This window comes from Macrosteles quadrilineatus, unplaced genomic scaffold (assembly GCF_028750875.1).
Source record: "Macrosteles quadrilineatus isolate MER2022 unplaced genomic scaffold, UCM_ALF_1.0 Scaffold_3__2_contigs__length_128488019, whole genome shotgun sequence".
NCBI lineage: Eukaryota > Metazoa > Arthropoda > Insecta > Hemiptera > Cicadellidae > Macrosteles > Macrosteles quadrilineatus.
Genome location: NW_026542596.1, coordinates 103830057 through 103850900, shown reverse-complemented (window position 1 = coordinate 103850900; position 20844 = coordinate 103830057). Strand labels below are relative to the sequence as shown.

At 35.7% G+C, this 20844-nt stretch overlaps 2 protein-coding genes across 2 annotated transcripts in view; one reads left to right on the top strand and one right to left on the bottom strand.

Moving 5' to 3' along the window:
* LOC128990672 (prohormone-2-like) overlaps positions 1-20844 on the top strand; it is a 164263-nt gene that overhangs the window by 30595 nt on the left and 112824 nt on the right. The window lies entirely within an intron of this gene.
* LOC128989425 (pickpocket protein 28-like) lies at positions 15-16091 on the bottom strand. The gene is made up of 14 exons (XM_054411315.1): positions 15895-16091; positions 14000-14194; positions 12431-12511; positions 11395-11621; positions 10198-10261; positions 8232-8477; positions 7333-7438; positions 6700-6854; positions 5999-6200; positions 4950-5220; positions 3448-3507; positions 1605-1785; positions 512-603; positions 15-124 (listed from the first exon to the last, which is right to left on the bottom strand). Exons 1-14 carry the CDS (start codon positions 16089-16091, stop codon positions 15-17), a joined length of 2187 nt encoding a protein of 728 aa, XP_054267290.1.

Below are 20844 nucleotides of genomic sequence, written 5' to 3'. Positions count from 1 at the left end.
TACAATCGTTAGATTTAAAGAGAGTTTCTGTTATACCACAGACGCAAGGTTACATAGTAGATGATCTCTACCAAACTCATGATGCTGAAACCACTGAACAAACCTAGAAGTCCACCACACTGGCCTGAAAAAAAATCAAGACTGATTAAAGTACTGGTATAAAAACAATTGGTTTCTTAGATCCACTAGTGAAATTTTACTTTTAAAATTTTAGAATGAAGGCCTAAATACAAAGTAAATTAATATTCTTTTCAAGTGTAAATTAACGTATTGGTTGTATCTATGCCGTTGACTTTGGTTAGTGTTAAGTAGACATCTCATACCACGTCAGCGTTATCATTAATTTACTCTACAAAACAGAATATAATAAAATATGTAGGTGGCGTCCCCATCTCGATTTATAACATCCACCATATTTTAGTAACAAATAAATAGTATAACATACGCTTGCATTGGTTAGGAAACGATACATTTGGCCCATAGTACTAGCAATAGAATTATAAGCACTTACTTAAAAAATCTGCATATCCAATCAGTTCTCTCCTTCGACTTGTAATGAATTGTGATTCTTTAAAATATATTGACACCCGTGATAGTCTTACCCTGAAAAAAGGATGGAGCATTTAAAGTAAATTTTTGTTTTCAGCAATTTACATGGTTTATTTAAATTTTAACACTCAAGCCGCAAAAAGGGTTGGCTGCTCAACACAATTTCATTTGTATTTAAATTTCTCAATTTCTAGATCTCTTTATACCTAACAAAACAGGGTACTTCTATTCTCATAAATAGTGGCATGGGCTATTAAATATCATAAGTAGCCAACCGTTTAAACAGTTCAGTTTTGTTTGCCGCTGTATTATGTTAAAATAGTTAGGACTACATACTGTGATTACTAAAAATCCATCTGACAGAGATTTTAGGTAGCTGCACAATATTCTCTGTTTTAAAGTATTGCAATTAATATACTCAGCTCTTAAGGTCCAATTCCTATGTGGCGACTGATAAAACTAGAGACTCGGCTTAATTCCTATGCTGTGACTCCTGCGACTGCCGCGACTAGTGACTAGTGCAGTTGCACTCTTGACCGTCATGGAATAAGCACAGTTGGCAGCAAATATATTACTTGGAGAAGAGGAGGGAAAGGAAATAATAATGTGCCTGGTAAAAAACAATGACCAATCTAATACATTGTTCATGGTACGGTGAAAAGAGGGGTTTCAGAGTATTCTTATTCAGAAACATCTTCTTCAAGTATTCGGGGTGCTTGGGGTTGAAAACGTGTAAGTGGTAACGAACCAGCTCCGTCAACTTTGAATCATCTATGAAAGTACACACCTCAAACTCCGTATATATAAACTATAAATTTGTAACAGTCGCAGGTTAGGAATTGGACCTTTAGTGTTCAAAGAAGGTGATATAACCTCATAAAAAACTGTGGACACAGAAAATGTACTTAACACTAATCTAGCTGTCCAGTTTATCTAAGTCCATGGCTTATCTAAGTTGAGCATAGAGTATTCACTTTATAGAGTATTCAGTAGTCACTTGTGACAAGTTGTAAACAAATTATGCGACCTAATTAAGTCTGATTCAGGAAACTTACCCGACAATTTCAGGATCAGTTTCATTTTCTTTATAAGCTCCAAAAACTGCTTTATAATCAAAGGGGGCCTGAGAAGTCTCTGCGTCGTATAGAATTGAAGTACAGGAAGGAAGGCAATTGCATTTTCCTTCAAAATCAAGTTCATGCATTGCCTCTGTTATTTGCTGGATGTTTAAGCTATCTGAAACAAATTGTATAAGGTTTTTTTTAAGTTAAATGTTTGCTGTTATAGTAGTAACTTACTAAATAATAGATATTACTAGCAAACTTGGCACACGCAATCGTGCACAATTTAAACACAGTTTATAAGAGAATAATAATGACATTTGTTGATCCATTCATGGTTCCATAACTATATATAACTTATTGTAATGTAATTACATTTATTACATTATATACAACTTTAAAGAACACTCATTCACAAATTAATAGATTAATAGTGTTATTAAAGCAACTCTTTATAAACAATGTTGCGAGTAAATACTCTATTGTGACCTGCCAATCGTCCTATTGGCTTGTGTCTTTCACGTAGAATCGTAACCCATGCGGCTGGTGGCCACATACAGCATTCCATAGCCAAATACTGGTTCATTTACTACTACTCCAACAAAACCAAGTCCCTGGGATTTGCTGATGGTCATGGCAAACAAAGGAATGACTGGAAATTGCATTCTTTCAAGAGCAAAAGGAAGGAGAAAATTATATGGTCCTAGGAAGTAGTATTTTCTTTCCAGAAGATGAGCCCGTTAATACCTCACATTCAATAGTGTTTCAATACATTCTTTTTACTCGTATACACGTTCCGTTGATCAAGCCTGACGTATCTAGATTCCTGATCAACACAACAACAGCGTTTTCCTTGAGTTTAAGTAGGGCCTATGTGAGGTGAAAGACTGCTGACTGAGAGGCTGTTAAGAAATTCAGTAGGATAACTATTTTGCTCAACGCCGTTTTCCGTTACTATTTTGTCACTGCTTGGATATTGTTGATGTCCAGGAAGATTGTCCATGATTGAGCTATTGATTTTATAGCAGTCTTCATTTTGTGGACACAAAATGGCGCGGTTAATTATGTTGTTGCTCATTATGATTGCATTGATGTTCCTGTAAATATTGGCAACAGGATTGTCCTAGCCGATTAGATGTTGGGGTATCGGAATGACATCTTCTCTGAATTCCGGGTAAGTTTCTAGCGTTCCATCACCGAGACGACCAATAAAACCCATAAATTCATGTTTGGATGGCAGAGCTCTCGTATTCTTTGTTAGTGTGAGCTGCTTAACTTCATGCCATGCTGGGAATTTAACACTGATCTATTGTCCCACTCCTACTGGCATGAGGTACCACTGGCAGGGTTTGTCTAAAGTCACCACCAGTGCAATACAAGTTTTTTATCGATTTATATATTTCTACTGACCTGGTAGGGGGATTTTACAGTAGTAAATTTAAATATACAAAAACAAAATTGTAAAATAGAACAGAATGAACCTAAATCATTATACCTCAGAAATAATAAAATCAATAAATTCACTAAATCAACAATCAATGGGTAAAAATTCTGGGCATTCGGGGGACTTTGGTTCTGGTCAGTCATGTGAAGTGAGGCTGAAATTCAGTCAGGATTATAAATTGAACAATGATTGCTCTTTACAAGCCTTCCCACAAGGCTTAGCTCACTAAACAACACGGATAATGCATCGGTTTTGAGAGTTAAGTTTGAATTTTGTAATGAGTGACAATGTCCTTCAGGTATAAATAAAGGTTTTTGAAGTTTTAACACAGGTCCCAGGGCTAAAATTGTTTTGAATTACATAATATGTTCTAACATAAAAGAGTTGACTCACCAAGAGCATTGATAGTGCAGTTTTTCTGCCCAGCGCCACAAATTTGGGTATTTGCAGAACCTGGAAATTAGTTTGATGGACAAGCCTCATAAAACCTTGGGTAATTTTTCCAAAACTTAGTACAAGTAAACCTTCGATAGTTCGAAACTCGATAGTTCGACACTCCTTGTAGTTCGACACAGGCTGATCTATTTTGTCAAGTGATACTTAATGGTTACTATTGTGATGTAAGCTGACTTGAACATTAATTTGTCATTTATTGTTGACTTTAGACTTAACTAAAGAACAGTGAAATTGTGAAGCTTTTTAGTATTTATACATTTGGGTGATTTCTATATAATACTTGTGTTTTACTTTCCTATATATTAAACTCCATTTACTCCCTATGGTTCGACATTTCGATCGTTAGACATCCCTTAAGTGTCCACAAAGTGTCGAACTATTGAGGTTCTATGACCAGTGCTTTGCTTAATTGTATGAACAATAAAGAGAATAGTTATAGTCATTTGCGGATTTCCTCTTTTTAATAACATCGCATTTTTTGTTGTTCTGAAGTCATACATTCTCTTCTACAAAGTTATCTTCTTTAAAGAATGAAATGAAGTTTGATTTTTGATTATCATGTTTAAAAATCATTTCAACCAATGTGTCAAACCTTAGATGCTAATTGTTTCACGTCCCCATGATGTACTGTGTTGAAGAACTTGTATACAAATGTACTTTACAACACAGTTGAATGAAACCTAAGTAAAAAATATTAACTATAGTAGAAAAATTATTCGGAAATTGAAACTAGTTTGAACTTTATACCAATTACATAATATCACTCCATGTGACTCTATGTGATGTTGTGTGTGTAGTGTAGACGACCTTTATTTTAGGTTTTTTTGTCGTGACACAACCTTATTTCCTAGTATTTTTTAATTATTTTTACTGTAAATTAATAGCTGTCTTAAAAGGATTATGAACATTTGGTGTCCATAAGTGATTTCATACAAATAATTGCTTGAGCGAACGCGGCCAGTTGCAATAAGAAGAGGAATCGGGGATGGATTGGCCACACACTGAGGAAACCAAACTATGCCCTGGTAAAATAAGCAATTGATTGGACCCCAGAAAGGTGAAAATGGAAGATGGCCAAGCTAAAATTAGAAGCAAAGTGTTGAAAGAGAGGACGAATGGACGGGAGCGGGTTGGGGAGGTGAAGAGACGAGAGTCGCTCCTGTCAGAGACCAGTGGAGACTAGTTGAAGTCCGCTCCAGTGGGAGGTAATGAAATTAAGTCAACCACAAGTGAAATTTAATCTATTTGAATAGTTATACTGAAGACAAAAGGATCGATCTTAACGAATTCATAACTTCAGTGGAGATTGAACTATTATTAGACATCTCAAGGTGGGTATCTACCTGGTAATAGCATTATCATAGTAAGACTCAACCAACCTCCATGACAGAAGAATTACACTTTAAGAGCCACAAGTTAAATATTTACTGAATACTTACGAGGCATGTAAAATTTAACACAATTACACTGATGCAATGTGTAATTAGTCAAGCACTCCAATTGGCAGTTGTTCTGAGTGTAGACTTTAAAGTATTTCAGGTATCGTTCAAATGGAAAGAAACATTGTCGTTTGTTTGGGCTGTAATTCAACAATGATTCACTGGTGGTCATCATGTTAGCTTTTACAGAGAGAACTATCTCACTGTCCAAGGGAACTCGGAAGTAACTCTCTCCAATCTGAGGTATCTCGGCTGGGTTGTGTAGTTTTATCTGAAATTTAAATAAGCCAAATGTTAAATGACTCTTGTAGAAGCACTTGGCTGAGGAATAAATTAAGGAATGAGAAACGGAACACAACAAACCCACAATGGTGTTCTACATCCAGAGAGCTCACAGTTGCTGTTTCGTTTATCGATAGTTTTGAAGTATCTCTCTTGAAGCACAATAATATTGTCTTTTGATATGTTGGTACTAGCTACATGTACCTCCATCCTTAATGTATTACTTACAGACATGATATTTTTGCATCTGGATACTGGATAGCCGAATGGTTGCTCACTTTCATATCTGAAGGTTACTCATTCGATACTAAGAAGAGTTGTTTCCGGACTTAAATGTCATTCTTAGTCATGCTATCAATTAATGACAGCCAACAAATGGTTAATGCTAGATATAGTGAAAGATTGAACTATATTCTTACAATGAAAAGTAATGCCAATGGCGTAAAAACACACACAAAAAGATACCTGTAAAGTTGCTCTGATAGTAATCTAAATATTCAACTTTACGAAGCTATATTGGTGTGCTACCGGTACCCTATAAAGCTTGGACATTAAACATACAGGGTGTCCATAACGGGGTGTCTCAAACTTCAAGGACTGATAGTACTAATCAATCTAAGCAAAAAAATCAAATAAACATAGGAAATAAAATTTCCTTTGCCAATAACCACCATTTTGTATTCTTTACAAAACAATTTATATCTCAAGAATTATTCAAGATAACGAAACCAAATTTTGCGCATATACAAATTATTGTAGCACTATACCTTATAGCCTTGCACGGGGCCTCTACAGTAGTAGTCAAGATCCCATGTGTAAGTGCGGAGGACAATGAAAAGCCCAGATTTCGCACCAGCACCCAAAGCCCGTTTTGGATACACATCTAAAGGAGCACGAATATCATAACCATCTCCAAGGTTCCAATATTTTTCTAACTTCTGATCAACAGGTAAGTCCCTGTATTGAATCCTGTAAAAATAAATGTTGGTTAATTTTATTTGACTAAACTGTATAAAAGTATGCATTAAACTAAGATCCAGAGTAAACTAATTCTACGGGTTGTTTATTTCTACACCGATGTTTCACTGTATAAATTAAGGAATGAGAAATGGAACACAACAAACCCACATACCTATATAGGAGTTCTGATTTTTGGGTTCAAACATTAATTTTTGTTCCCAAATGCCTCAATTTATTTGGTGACTATGTTGAAAAGTTGTATTTTAGATTCTCTTTTAAATGTATACTGTATTAAGGTTTTTTTGTACACACTTTTTTATATTCAAAAACTTCCATTCCTTTTTGACTAGCCCTTATAATATGTTCAGTTGTGTTATATCATGTAAAAGATATTTCAATGTTCAAATAAAGAAAACGTGATATAGTGTTTTCACCAATACTTCAGTTCCACGGTATTATAAAGTATGAATTCAATCTAGTAATAAAAACTTAAGATGATTTTACTTACAAGTTTTCTCTATAGGAATCTAAATTGTGCAGGATATTAAAAGAAAAACACTGCCCCTCTTCGGTCATAACGGGCACAAAAAGTTCTGCACAGTTTACGGGAGCCCCTAGCTTCCATCGGCAAAGAAACAGCACATCATCCAAACTGGGAGATACCTGAAACACACATTTGGCCACTTTCTTATAAAAGACTTAAGTTATGTAAAGACCACTCATACAAAAAATGAAATACAGCAGGCAGGGGCCGCGTTAAGGGTCAGTGGAGCCCTGTGCAAACCCAAAAGCAGTGCTCCCTTTTTTCCTAGTGCGGGCGGGCGGTCTCCAGGGCCCCTGGGCATATGCCCAGTCTGCCTGTTTATAAAAGTGGACCTGACAGCAGGTGTTAGTTGCCTTAAACATGGAGATGACGATTTATCAGCCACGGACAAACGTTAAATAATGAGTTCCATACCAAGCCCATAAGTAATTTATATTTTTATACAGGTAAACCTTTTTTTTATCTGACAATTCAGTGGCCAATCGATTAAGAAATGAATTTTATATAAATGAATCCTTTATATGAAAAAAATACAAACATAATTAGTACATCTATGATGAGTGATCTATGATCAATACATTTAAATATTTTACCTACCCTGGTGATATGGTTGATTCCATTTTCATCAATGAACATATTTGGAGAGTTCCAGTTTACATGGTTGTCACATACAAGTGAGACAGCGTCAAGTATCTTTTGTTCACTGCACAAGACCAAAAAAGAAAAAAATTAATTTGAATTGCTAGGTCATACATACGTATGCATAGTCTGCTGGTTGAACGGGTTAAATCTAAGAAAAGTCAGTAAGTTACCTTTTTGTTTTGTAGTTGCCTTTAGTTCTTTAACATTTTGTTTCCTGATGTGCATTTTGCCACAGGTTGTGGAATCTTTGGTAACTCAGTTAAAAAGTTCTTGAAACTGGTTAACACATTAACCTTTAAAAGTCAGTAGATTTAAGATGGTCAAACTTGACCCAGCCCCCCATGTTCATCGGTGTCTTTGATTTTAAAACATGAGAGAGAGATGACTCAAACAGGTTTTCCGAGTAATGGAGCCATAGACAAAAAGTGTGAATACAAAATTACTGTTTAAATTAAAGAGATGAATTAGAACCATAGACTTACAATAAGATAAAAAGTACACAAGTAAAAACAGAAAACAAAACGTATGAGGGTGTCACGCAGACAATTGAACTCTTGAAAGTAACCAGTGTGAGAGGTGAAACCTAGTGGTGATGTCTGTGTTAGGTTACAACACTTCAACATTCCGACTGAGTGTAAGGTGTGGTGGGAGAGGATTTTGGAGATTAAAATAAGGCCAAGTTGGATTCTAGAAAGACGTTTGTGAGGTCCTGTGACTTCTGAGACTGCAGATTGGCAAAAACGCATATTTTAAGAGTAAAATACAAGCGTTCAGAGCTTTCACACTCATACAATAATCCCTTTCACCCTTTGAAATTACAAGTTTTAATCATCTAATGCATGAGTGGTACTTACTCAGGATCGGTCATGTTCTTATAAATTGCTTCGGTTATGTTGTAAACTTTGTTTTTTGACTTTGCCTCGCTGCAGATTGTAACAGCAGGGAAAGGGATTTGCCAAACTGGCGTCCAGGATTCGGAAAACGACACAATGACAGGGGAATCTTGCCATTTCTGCCAAACTTTCCGGATCATGTAGGCACTGCCGGCAATACTTAGGAGAAACAAAACCAGCCAGAACGATCTGAAAATATTTATGGTTGTTTAGCTAAGCCGCAATTAACATTTGGCAACAACAGGAATAGTTAAAACTACATAAATAGTAAGAGCCAGTAGGTATTGGATTTACTGCTGATCTTGAGAAAAGTAAGCAAGTAGCTTTAATTATCATTCAACTATAAAATCGTAAATCATTATAATTTCCAATAACCCTTATCATCGGCTCATTGACTTGCTTTTTACAACTGAGAGGTAATAAAAAAAAGATTCAGTGGAAAAGTCTGTAGCTTCTTGGTGGTTCTAAACTAGACAGTTAGCTGTCCTTGATCACTTTCAAAGCTTAACAAGGCATTAAATTTTCTCACACTACTTATCTTGAATTCAAATTTGAATAAAACATAATATTTATTATGGTTTAAATACCTGCATTCAGTAATCCAAACTGCTGCTTGTGGCAACTATAGTTTCAGTTCACAGGGAACCATCTTCAAGCCGTATAAGGCGTCGTTATTCACCTCCGTATATGAAGGTCGTCATTTAATAAATAAGTACGTAGAACACACTTGAAAACGCACATCGATAGACAAACATTTAACATTAAAAAAGAATCGAGTACATGGGGACACGAGACAGGTGACGCGACCGGGCGGATGTTGTAGCTCGAACTGGTGTTCAGTGGTCAACATTGTATGACGTCAGCCATTGTCTCCTTAAATGTTCGTTAAATGTCTTCTATCAATGTGCGTTTTTGTGTGTGTTCTATGTAGGCTACTTATTTATTAAATGACGACCTTCATTTACGGAGGTGAATAACGACGCCTTGTACGGCCTGAAGATGGTTCCCTGTGAACTGAAACTATAGTTGCCACAAGCAGCAATTTGGATTACTGAATGCAGGTATTTAAACCATAATAAATATTCAAACGTAATCCAAAGGCTAACAACTCTTGAAAAAGTAATTAAAACATAATATTTTAATATTAACATTTTATATTTCATCCACCCCATTTTCACCACCCCAAAAAATTGTGTAGACTAAGTCTCTAAAATGGCAGTTTTATACCATTTCTTTGTCCGTTAGTGTGACAAATTATTTTACGCAATGTATATGCATTACTGTATTACATGCAGTAAAAAATATATGTATATGTATGCCCGAGGGGAGGGCGGTCGTCACCTTCGCCCCCCCCCCCCCCCCTCTGGATCCGCCACTGGGAGTACCATGGATATCACTGTGCTTTCCAGATGCTTGCTCTGTATGTAAAATAAATTAATCTTAAACCTTAAATCAATTTATTATTACTTCACCTTTCAATGACATGTCTGCCTGCCTCTCCATATATGTATTTCAGTCCGTGGATGGTTGTATTGTAACAATATTCTTGAAAGTGCTTTTTAAATAGTTTCTTCACTGATGAGAGACCAAATTTTGAGTTTTTCCTAAAGGAAGAGTAAGAAGAATAAGCTATAAAAAGTCGATAAATAGGTTCAGTTCCTTAAAATAATTTGAGCTGAAAAATAATTGATGATTATACAAAACCACAACTTAAACAACGTAACATAAGGTTATCATATTGTTCTTCCAGATTTTCTTAAAGCTTGTAAAGTTTGTTTGTAATTCAGAAAGGTGAAGTTTAGTCAAGATTAGTCCTGAATATATTTTTATATTTCTTTAATTAAAAGAAAGTTTAAAATATAAATGGGTTTAAAAGTTATTTTTTTATTGAAAATGAGACTAATCATGATTGTGTTTAATCACTCACTTTTCTTTATTACTTCCAATATTCTCAGGTATTTGTACCTGTCCGTTATTAACAGTAACAGAATCTGAAACATAAAATAGATGGTTAATAATCCAATACCACAAATTGGCAGCACATGAAAGGACCCCTTCATACCAAAGTGTGTGTTATGGTCCTGTTTCAATTGTTTGACCATAATATAGATTGATTACTGACACATTGTTTGTTTATTCCATAACTGCGTAAAATTTTAATTAAGTTATCTACCATATATTACTGACCATGTAGTGTATTTTCGGAAGAATTGAACAAAATCAGAAAACATTTAGACAGTAAAAGCACAATTTGTTCAACAATGGAAAGGGAAATAAACAATTAGTTCTTATTATTGGATATATAATTACCCTGCATGTAACATGATTAATTAAATATTTTACTTACCACCAGAAGCTATTTCTTCAGGCGACTTAACTCTAGTAAACAAGTGCCCGTTTTCTTGCATATTGGAAACAATTTCAAATTTGCACTGCTAAAGTTAAACAAATAAATATTTTTAGTGTTTTAAAGAAAGTGTGGTACGGTATCTCCAACAAGGTATGATCCAAACTGTATGACTAAGCTTACTACATTGATTCCAAACCTCCATCAATATTAGGTCTGACCTTAAGGAACAAGGAATGAGTTATAATGATTTACTAGGACCCTTAACATTGACCATACTCTTGTTTCTATAACCTTGAATTTTACATTCCCTTTGAAGTGTAAAGAAACTTTTGACATTTTTGAAATACGTCAATAATGTATTTGTTCTCTTAAATTTATCTCTTTTACATTATTTATGTGTGTGTAATGAAATTTAATGCTTGAACCCATTTGTTTGTTAATTTAAGTTACTGTGGCATTTAAAAAAGTGTTTATATAACTAAGGTTGATAGTCTTTAGAATAATGTTTTTTACATGAAACACACTGTGAATAAGTTCACACCTTGCTGATGGTACATTGACATACTACCTTATGTTGAAGGCAGCATTTGATTAGTCCATTTGATTTTTATTAACAAAATTTCAAAATATTTTTTGGTATAAATGTTTTTGTTGATCCGGAAGCAAAATTAACTACAAAATACAAAATCTAAATATACGAGGGCTATCCAGATAGTAGGTTATGTTTTGGAATTAAGGGTTATCAAAGTTTTGGAAACGTATTTTATTATATACAAATGAAAGCCACATTTAAATACTTCTTTTTAACATAGTACCCTTTCAAGGCATTTGTTGTAAGACGGACAAGCTTAGAAATTCCTTCGTCGTAGAATTCGGCCGCCTGCGCCTTCAACCACTTGGTTACCTCTTCTTGTAACTGTGCGTCGTCATCAAAACGCTGCATAGCCAGCAACTTCTTCATTGTTGGGAATAAGTGGAAGTCGCTCGGTGCAAGATCAGGACTGTACAGCGGATGAGGAAACAACTCCCACTTAAAAGATTCAAGAACTTCGGGAGTGACATTTGCTGTGTGGGGCCGGGCGTTAATGTGAATCAACAGGATCTTTGAGCTTAACTTTTCCCCTGTGTTTGTTTTGTATCGCTCTTCTAAGGTTATGCAGAGTAATACCTTTGAGAGTTTATTGTAGTGCCTCTTTACAGGAAGTCCACAAAAATTACAACTTCCCTACCCCAAAAAACAGTCGCCAGCACCTTCCTAGCCGATATCGTTTGCATGCATTTCTTGGGTTGGGGGGAATCTGTGTGCCCCCACTGCATTGACTGCAATTTAGTCTCGCAGTTCACATGTTTTGTCACTAGTAACGATGCAACTGAGTCACCATCTTTATTTTTGTGACTCTCTGTCAAGATTTTCGGTACCCATCTTGCACAAAACTTGTGGTAACCAAGTTTTCTTTTCGGTAATGATTTTGTGCAACTACCTTCCCAAAATTTGTGGAAAACCCTTAGAGAGTTCCGTTATTGTGAATTTTCAAGTTTTACGGACTTCGGCATCAACTTATTCGACAAGTTCAGCAGTCACTATGCTGGGTCTTCCACTTCGCTCTTCGCCATGAACGTTTGTTTTGCCATTTTTAAATTTTATGACCCACTGATGCACTCCACCTTCAGTGATAATGTTTTCCCCATAAACTTCAAAATGTTGCCAATAGATGCCTATCGGCTTAAAATTGTTTGCAGTTTTAACCTTATTACTTCACAGTTTGCGGAATTTTCAATCAACACAGACATTTTAAACTTTCTCAGTTACTCAACAACGGAGTACAGCATAAACCTCTCACTAGCATGACTAGATGCCAAATTAGCTGCTTTGCGACAGCGGTTGCTTCTTCTGGAATAGCGGCAATATTGGTAAAAGGATGCTGGACTGCTCATTCTGTGTTAAAATTGTCATTCAACCTTCAAACTACTGAAAAACCAACATGTAACATTGCTGCCTAACACTCCACAGTGGCCAAAGTTTAAGTAGCATCAAAAATCATAATCTGGACAAATTAATGTACAATGGCGCACAAACACGCATTGGAAGCACTTGATCAAACATTGAAAGATCTGTGCAATGATTCGAGATGTTTTGGAGGTGCAATGATTTTACTGTCTGGCAATTTCCGCCAAACTATTTTTGAGCTAACTAAATTTGTATGTTTACCACTGTACAATTAAAAACTGAAGGTTGGTACAGTAGTCATCATGCTTCAAAAGCTAAACCAACCAAAACAGTGCAATGGGACGTGATTGGTGATAAGAGAACTGATGGCCAATGTTATTCATGTGAAAATTCTTAAAGAAAAATTCAAAGGGGAGGAAGTTCTCATTCCAAGAATTGCAATGATTCCAACCGATGTGCCCTTCGAGTTTAAAAGAGTTTACTTTCCGATTTGTCTTGCATTCACCATGACGATTAACAAATCACAAGGCCAATCCTTGAGTTTTTTTTGTCTGAATCTAGAAAATGCATGTTCTTCTCATGACCAGTTAAGTAATACGTGGCATGCTCACGTGTCCCATGCTATATCCCATGTATATCCCATGCTATGCTACTTCACTGAAGAGAATATTCATCCCCAGTGCAACCCAACATACAGCAGAATAGTTTATCTAAAACATAACATGTCTTGTACACAATATATTGAAATCATTTTTGTAAATTTATTTAATACATCTCATAGTAGTCAATCAAGAATCAAGAATTTTTATTCATCGTTAACGCTATGTACAACACATGCAATGGATGAACGTCATAATAGTAGTCTAAAGTTTACAGGCAATAAGGCTAAATAAATATAGACAATAAAATACAGTATTAGCCAAAATAAACAGTACTGAAACTGAATCAGCTGTAGTTGCCTTCTCGATCAGCTGATTCAATAGGTGATTGTTGCCACGCCTTTGGGTTCATTACTTCTTTATTATTTGAGGTTAGTTTTTGTTAACATGGTGCTAACAACTTTAGAAAATATTTTATCGTAGAGCATTATTTTCGCTCATACGGAATTGGACGTGCGGGTGGTCCAAGCTTGTCACACACTGCTTTACGTTTTCAGGAACATTTCCACAAAAACCCGCCTAGTAATGCTGTGATTCTTAGTGTTGTCGAAAAATTTTGAAGAACTGGTAGTGTTTTGACACAGCGAAAGGGCTTTTCAGGTCGCCCAGTTACTGTCTGTACAAATGAAAACCACGGAAGAGTGTTGCAGCAAGTGTTACAGTCATCGAGACTGTTACTGTGAATAGGGATCGATATATAGGGCCATTCTTGTTCGTTTTGTGAGTGACCTCAGGAGATTTTGTCGTGCACGAAACCTGCCGTTAGGTTCACAGTGGTTCCAGCAGGATGGCGCAACCAGTCAAACTGCCGTTAACAACATTGCTCTCCTCCGACAAACCTTTGGCAACCGTCTCATCTCCCTTAGAACAAACTTTCCTTACCCAGCCCACTCCCCCGATCTTACAACACCGGATGCTTACTTGTGGGGAATGTTGAAAGAACACATCTTCCGTGAGGACCCACCATCTACCATCGTTCAACTCAAAGAAAAAATAACCATGTGTATTAGGAGAATGGAACAACCCCTATTCATAAAAATGGTGCAAAACCTACAAGAACAGTACGAGTGTTGCCTCAAACTGAACGGAGCTCATATTGAACATGTTATTACCCGTGTTTAGCCGATTTTGCTTCCTTTGACTTATATGTATTGTTAAAATTTATAGATAAAATAAAAGTATTACCATTAAAAGTATTAAAAGTATTTCAGTACTGTTTATTTTGGCTAATACTGTATTAACAAGTGCAGAGTACATGCAAAAAGTATCACAGTCATCTTAAAAATAAAATACTGAAGTTTATAAAAAACATAGGTATGCAAAGACTAGAGCAAACATGAAAACAGGTGCAATGTGCTTAACTTAAACTTAGCGAAAGATACATTATGTGCAGAAACAGGCAACTTATTAATAAATTATTAATCTATCTATTTATAAATCTATTTATAAATCTATTTATAAATAGATCTATTTATAAATAGATATTTATAAATAGTGCATCTATTTATAAATAGATTCGTAGTTTATTCAGAACAACAATCCTCTTGTCTTTTTCATGACATGTATTTATAATTAAATAACTAAGGGAGGACCCTTAGAGAGTTTAAAGATGGGGCTGGAGTGCCAGCTTTTTATTAATTTAAATAGCAAATGTTTATTGTTTTCCATATTCAAATTGTATTATTACTTATTATTAAAGTAGCTGTCTTATTCTACTTCCTGTGTCTAAGGGCCAGAGTGTGTGGGACTTCTGTCAAAAATGCCTAGTTTGCAATCCCGACAGTAATAAATTGGCCTTTGGCTGTTTAGTACTGCCGTAATATCGTGGCTATGAACCTACCTTTTCAAGATTAATCTTTTAGGCAGGACCTCATATGCAGCATTTGCTGACTCAAAGCAGGTAAACGTCTCTGCTTGTCAATTAGAACAAATATTCGCTTTCCCGTTTGAACAGATTGCTGGTTAGTGAAAGATTATGAAAAAAAATTAAAGTGGGTTGACACCTCTGTTTGACAATCATCAAACATTAAAACAAAAACTTTGCTACCATTCAATTTCTTGGCACTTGGTGAATATCAGGAGTTGAGATCTGACAGATTTGGAAAGGTACAACTAACTATATAAACCATGAAGTGTTTAGTTACTAAGAGTGTTATGATAGTTTAAATTGAAACTGTGCATGAAAGTGGACTAATGTGTAATTTATGAAATGTTAGAACTTATGAACAGTAGAATCAATTTATAGGTGTAATTATTAGTGGGGTTTTGGTTTTGGTGAGTCCCCAACAATATTTGTATGTGAGTGAATGGTACTTCTTAACTTCTTACATCACAGAGAAGTAAGAAGTATCACTGAGGATATAAGCTTATGGGATAACTGTGCGCTTTAAGCTCTGTGATGTTGGGTCGGAAATGAAGACCACTTTTTTGTAACGAGCCAGAAAGATCTCGACTGGCAATGGCCACATAACGTTATTGGACAGCAGTTGTAACGCGCAGAGTCTTCCTACAGCGTGAGCGGTATTATACAATACAATACAATATTCTTTATTGTTCATTCATTAAGAATTATAATAGTGTCAATACAATAGTAAATTGTACGTGTTAATTTCCATAATTTTCATAAAACTCCTTTATTGAGTAGAAGCGCTTGAGATTAGCAAATACTTTAACTCCTGTTGTAGCTTGTTGCCAGTCAGGTCTCTCAGGTAGTCAGGTAGATGGTTCGTCAGTTTGCGGCCGGTGTAGGAAGGTTTTTTTTCCTCCCAAAGAGTGGTTTGGTGAACTGGTAGGGCAAATTTGGAACCATGACGGGTGTTGTAGTGGTGCAGGTCTTGGTTACTTGGGCGGGTTTTCATCCACATACTTTATGGTTTCAAGTATGTAGAGACTCTTGAAACTTCCATTTCAACATTTCCACATTTCGAGAGACACCACTGTGAGGATTCCTAGGTTTGCGAATGCTAGTCTGCAAGTCTGTGGTGGGACAAGGTTGCCGAGGGCTCTTATGGCTTTCTTTTGAAGAACAAGGATTCAAATCATATTCTTTGTTGAAGTTCCTCCCCACACTGTCAAGCCATATCTAAGATGCGACTCTACCAGTGCGAAGTAAGCTGTTTTGGCCACTGAGACATAGACATAGACATAGACATATTTAATTCATGAATTAGGTTCAAATGATACAATGCACATCTCAATCGTCAAATACATTATATGGAATAGTCTAGTAAGCTTTTAAAACAAAACAAAAATAATTAGTTAAGTCTAAATTATACTAAAGAAGATTTAAACAAATAAATAATAATGCCATTTTTAATGAGATCAGGCAGACAGGAATTCTTCGATACTATAAAACTTGCCTTCCACCAAATAAGTTTTCAGCTGTTTCCCAAAACCTTTAGAACCCAACCCTGATCAGCACTGCTTTACTTCAGGAAGCTTATTATAGAAGAAGGGCTTTTATTATTATTATAAAAGGGTCCTGAAAACTTTGCATTCCGATCAGAGAGGGTCAGACGATGACATGGAGTCCGAAGATCTCCTCCATGCCTAGTGGGGTATCTATGACATTGACCAACCGATGGAATATCCCTCAGATGATTTGCTGCAGACATTATTGCTCTGTAGATGAATATAGAAGGCAAAGTTAAAATGTTGTTCTCCCGGAAGACTCCTCTGCATGAATGGAGGGGTGGTAAGCCATTGAGAATACACACTACCCTTTTTGGACAGCATGACAGCAAATACCTTATCAGGATGGAATGAACCACCCCAGACTTCAATACCATAAGTCATAATTGATGACTGAGAAAAACCCACCATAGTAGACTGCAACTAACATTTCCCAGTTATTAAGAGGTTGCAGCGTCCTAAGTGCATGGCAGATGCGGTTTAACTTGCTACAAAGCTGTGATACATGATTGGACCATGACAAATCTAACCACAGTTATAACTAAAATTTTCGCAACGGAGCACTCTTCTATCTCAAACTATATTCAACGAGTCGGATTCAGGGATCTTATTAAGAGCCAGGAATTGCATGAAAACAGACTTATCGGAGTTCAGTCTAAGATTGTTCAGTGTTAACCAACTTATAAGCAAATCAACTGAATCTTCAACTTGGGATTCCAAATGCATGAACCTCCAAGCAGTAAGGTTGTGTCATCCACATAGAATATTGATTTAGCTGAATGAAGATGTGCTGAGAGTCCGCCTATGTAGTTTATTCTTCTGACGACATATATTCCAGCATTGATTTTTTTGCTCAGGTGGTTGGTGTGCTCTTTCCATGATAGTTTGTTATCAAGGATAACACAGAGAAGTTTTGTGTGGTTTTCTATTGTTACATCCTCTAATTGAGGGACTATGTATTTTTTCTTACTGAAATTCAGAGTTGAGGTTTTTGTGGGGTTTATCATTGTTCTTTGAGTAGAGAATGGCTTTATTTAAGATCGATTTTGAATTAAAAGGTAGAGGCTAGTGTTGTACAAGCTGAGGGGGAAAGGGGAGCAGAAGGGAAGACGAATAAAATTTGCTCTAGACACCAGCAACTGGTGCAACACACCACTTAGGCCCAGCGCACACGGTGTGACTGGTTTACAACAACTGTTGCAAACAAGTTGCATCTGAAACCAGTTTGCAACTGAAGCAAAACTTCTGTCCGCACACGGTGTGACTGTTTTACAACTATGGTTGCGTCTATTGTGCAATCAGTGGAGTGTCAATTTAGTGCAGTTACGTTTAAAGCCTTAAGTGCGCTTACTATGTCAGACTCAGGCGAAGAAGACGTTATTAGCTATTATCAGTACCGAAGACAGCGAAGAGTACTGAGGGAGCATTGGGTTTACCCTTATTTGAGCAAGAATGTTAGTCATAGGCTGTTTGTAGCAGCTAGAGCTAGTCGGATAGGAAATTATAAACACTAAAAAGAATATACGGCCGTCAAAATACCACCAAAATACCACCAAACACCACAAAAACACCCCGTGGTCTCGTGCAACTGAAGTCTGCAACGCAACTGCAACGTCGGGACCACGGTTGTATGTGACTGGTTTCAAACGTATTTTGAAATCGCATACAACCAGTCACACTGTGTGCGCTGGGCCTTAAGTGTACCATTGGACGGATCCTCTCCCTCTGTTTCTTACTTCTCTGTGCTTACATCCAACAAAATTGTAAAATTATTTAAAAGGCATTCTACATTAGACTGCTTTTTATTATTGGAGGACGTGCCATTCTTATATCTTCCTACCACCAGCGAGATAATTGCAAACTTGAACATCACCAGAGGTCAAATGTACATCCCATCTTAAATAACACAAATTGGAATGGTTACACACTAAAGTATTAGCAAACAACGTTTCTACTGACACTTTTATGGGTGATGTTTTGATCAGGTAAGAATAGCAAATTGAATGGTTATTTCTAAAACTCATCTATAGAAACCAATCAAATGACAAAAGGGTCCCTCTATATACAGTTTATAATAATACTTTAAGACATGTTTATCATGTTGGTTAAAGGACCTACATTAGAAATACAAAGTTGTTAGAAAAAAACACATTTTCCTACAGTCAACTGATAAAGTGGTCTTCCTTGCACTCTGATTATAGCACAGAAAGTTGCTAGCTGCATCTACTTACTTACGTTTGTCGCACAGTTTTTTTTGCCACACACCAGTATTCCAACCAAACAACACAAAACAGGGTGCTTTTATATTAGGCACGTAATACGTGTACACTTGAAAATAAGTTGGCAGCACTTAAGGATATATGATCAGCTGGTGCAGTTTCCCACTTCGTTCAGTGTTTGGATTTAACCTAGTCTAAAAACGTTTTGTACAGTGTTAGAAAGACTAATAATTATTTATATGGTTTAAAGTAACTATAGGAAAAATATAATGTGTAAAGCGAGTGCAAACTCAAAACACTCAAAAAGATTTCCACACTCGCCTACGAGACAAAGTGGTTTGTTTATATTGTACACTGCACCTGCTTGCTGTCAAATTTTTATCTTGTTAACTTATCTTGTTAATTGTAAAATGCTTGTACTAATTTAAGTCTTGTAAACTGGTTTATACCGTAAACGATTTGAATTGAATTGAATAGACATCACTTTGAGTTGTGATGGTGTAGTGTATTGGGCTCATCATAGTCAGAATGAATGAATACAAGTTACCTATGTTACTGACATAGTGATCGTAACATCATGGCGAAATCATGATGGATCCCTCTGACAATAACATGAGTAAACAAAAAACCTTTACTTATGCTGCAGATTGAAAAAATCAGTACAGTATAAGTAAAGAGCTGTACAAATTCAACTTATCAATCAAAAGTGGGAAAGTGCTGGTAAAATCAGGTAAATAAATAATAACATAAGCTTATTTTTAGGAGTTTATTTCTTCAATACATCAATAATATTACTACACAACATAGTTTTGGGTTGTCCATTTTTTTTTGTATTTTCAAGTTTTTTAAAAGGCTGAAGATAATAAATTATAGAAAACAATAGTTTATAATATAGTTTGTAATATATCACAAGCCAAAACATGTTTTTGATCTCCTTAAATGTAGTACCTTCATATCAAACAACAATTTTGGCTACTTTTGATTGTATATGAACTATAATTTATTGTACTTCATAACGGATATCAACAATTTTGCCTTAGTGTCGAACAGTACAATTTTGTAAATTGCACAAAGTGCATACAAATTTATCATATATAGAGTGATAAGAAATAAAGCTTAAGTGAATCGATCGGACCCACACCCATGCAATTCTAACATACACACTTCACACAACTAATATGCCATATTGTATTATCAAATTATAATAGGAACTGGAGTTAACTGAGGTTTAATTTATAACTAAAAAATACAAATTTGGGAGATACAAATTTATCGAATAAAGAAAAATTAAGAATGTATTTGGTGTGGCGGGAAAGATAAAAATAAATAACAACTTCCGCAGAAGGTGAGCGTATACATTTAAAATGAGGAACACAACATGTTAAGGATAAATAACAATAAAGAACAATGAAGATTCAATCAACAAAAAATCATACCTGTTAACACGATAACAAGTTATACAAATATGGCAAAACAAATATTGCAGCAACATTACAGATACATCTAGGAGAGTACTGTACTTATTGTATCTGTCTAAGTAAATGTTGATACTATTGAAACATCCTGTAAACTATTGTAAATTAAAAGTTAGCTAAATTATTATTACTGTCGTACAGCGATGTGGAAGTAACGATAGCAACCTGATGCTCAGTTATACGGATAATTTTCATGTAATTTTGTTACCATCGGTGGTTTTACTTATCGTGCGGTCTCTTGAAAAATGTGCTCTCACTCCAAGGTTGGAGAGCTGTACGCGATACATCAGGATACTATTGAAACTGGGGTGGTGACAAGACTCTTTACCCCTGGACTCTTGAAGTGTTAAATGAAAGAGAAGGGGTTTGTTAATTCATTTTGAATTTGAAAGCATGAAGTTAAACTTTTTCCGAACATAGTTGAAATGAATGTTTTAGTAATGATAGCTGGATTGCTTCAAAGGTTTTCAGACTGAATCTTTGATGTTCAATCTTTCAAATATTTTTATATA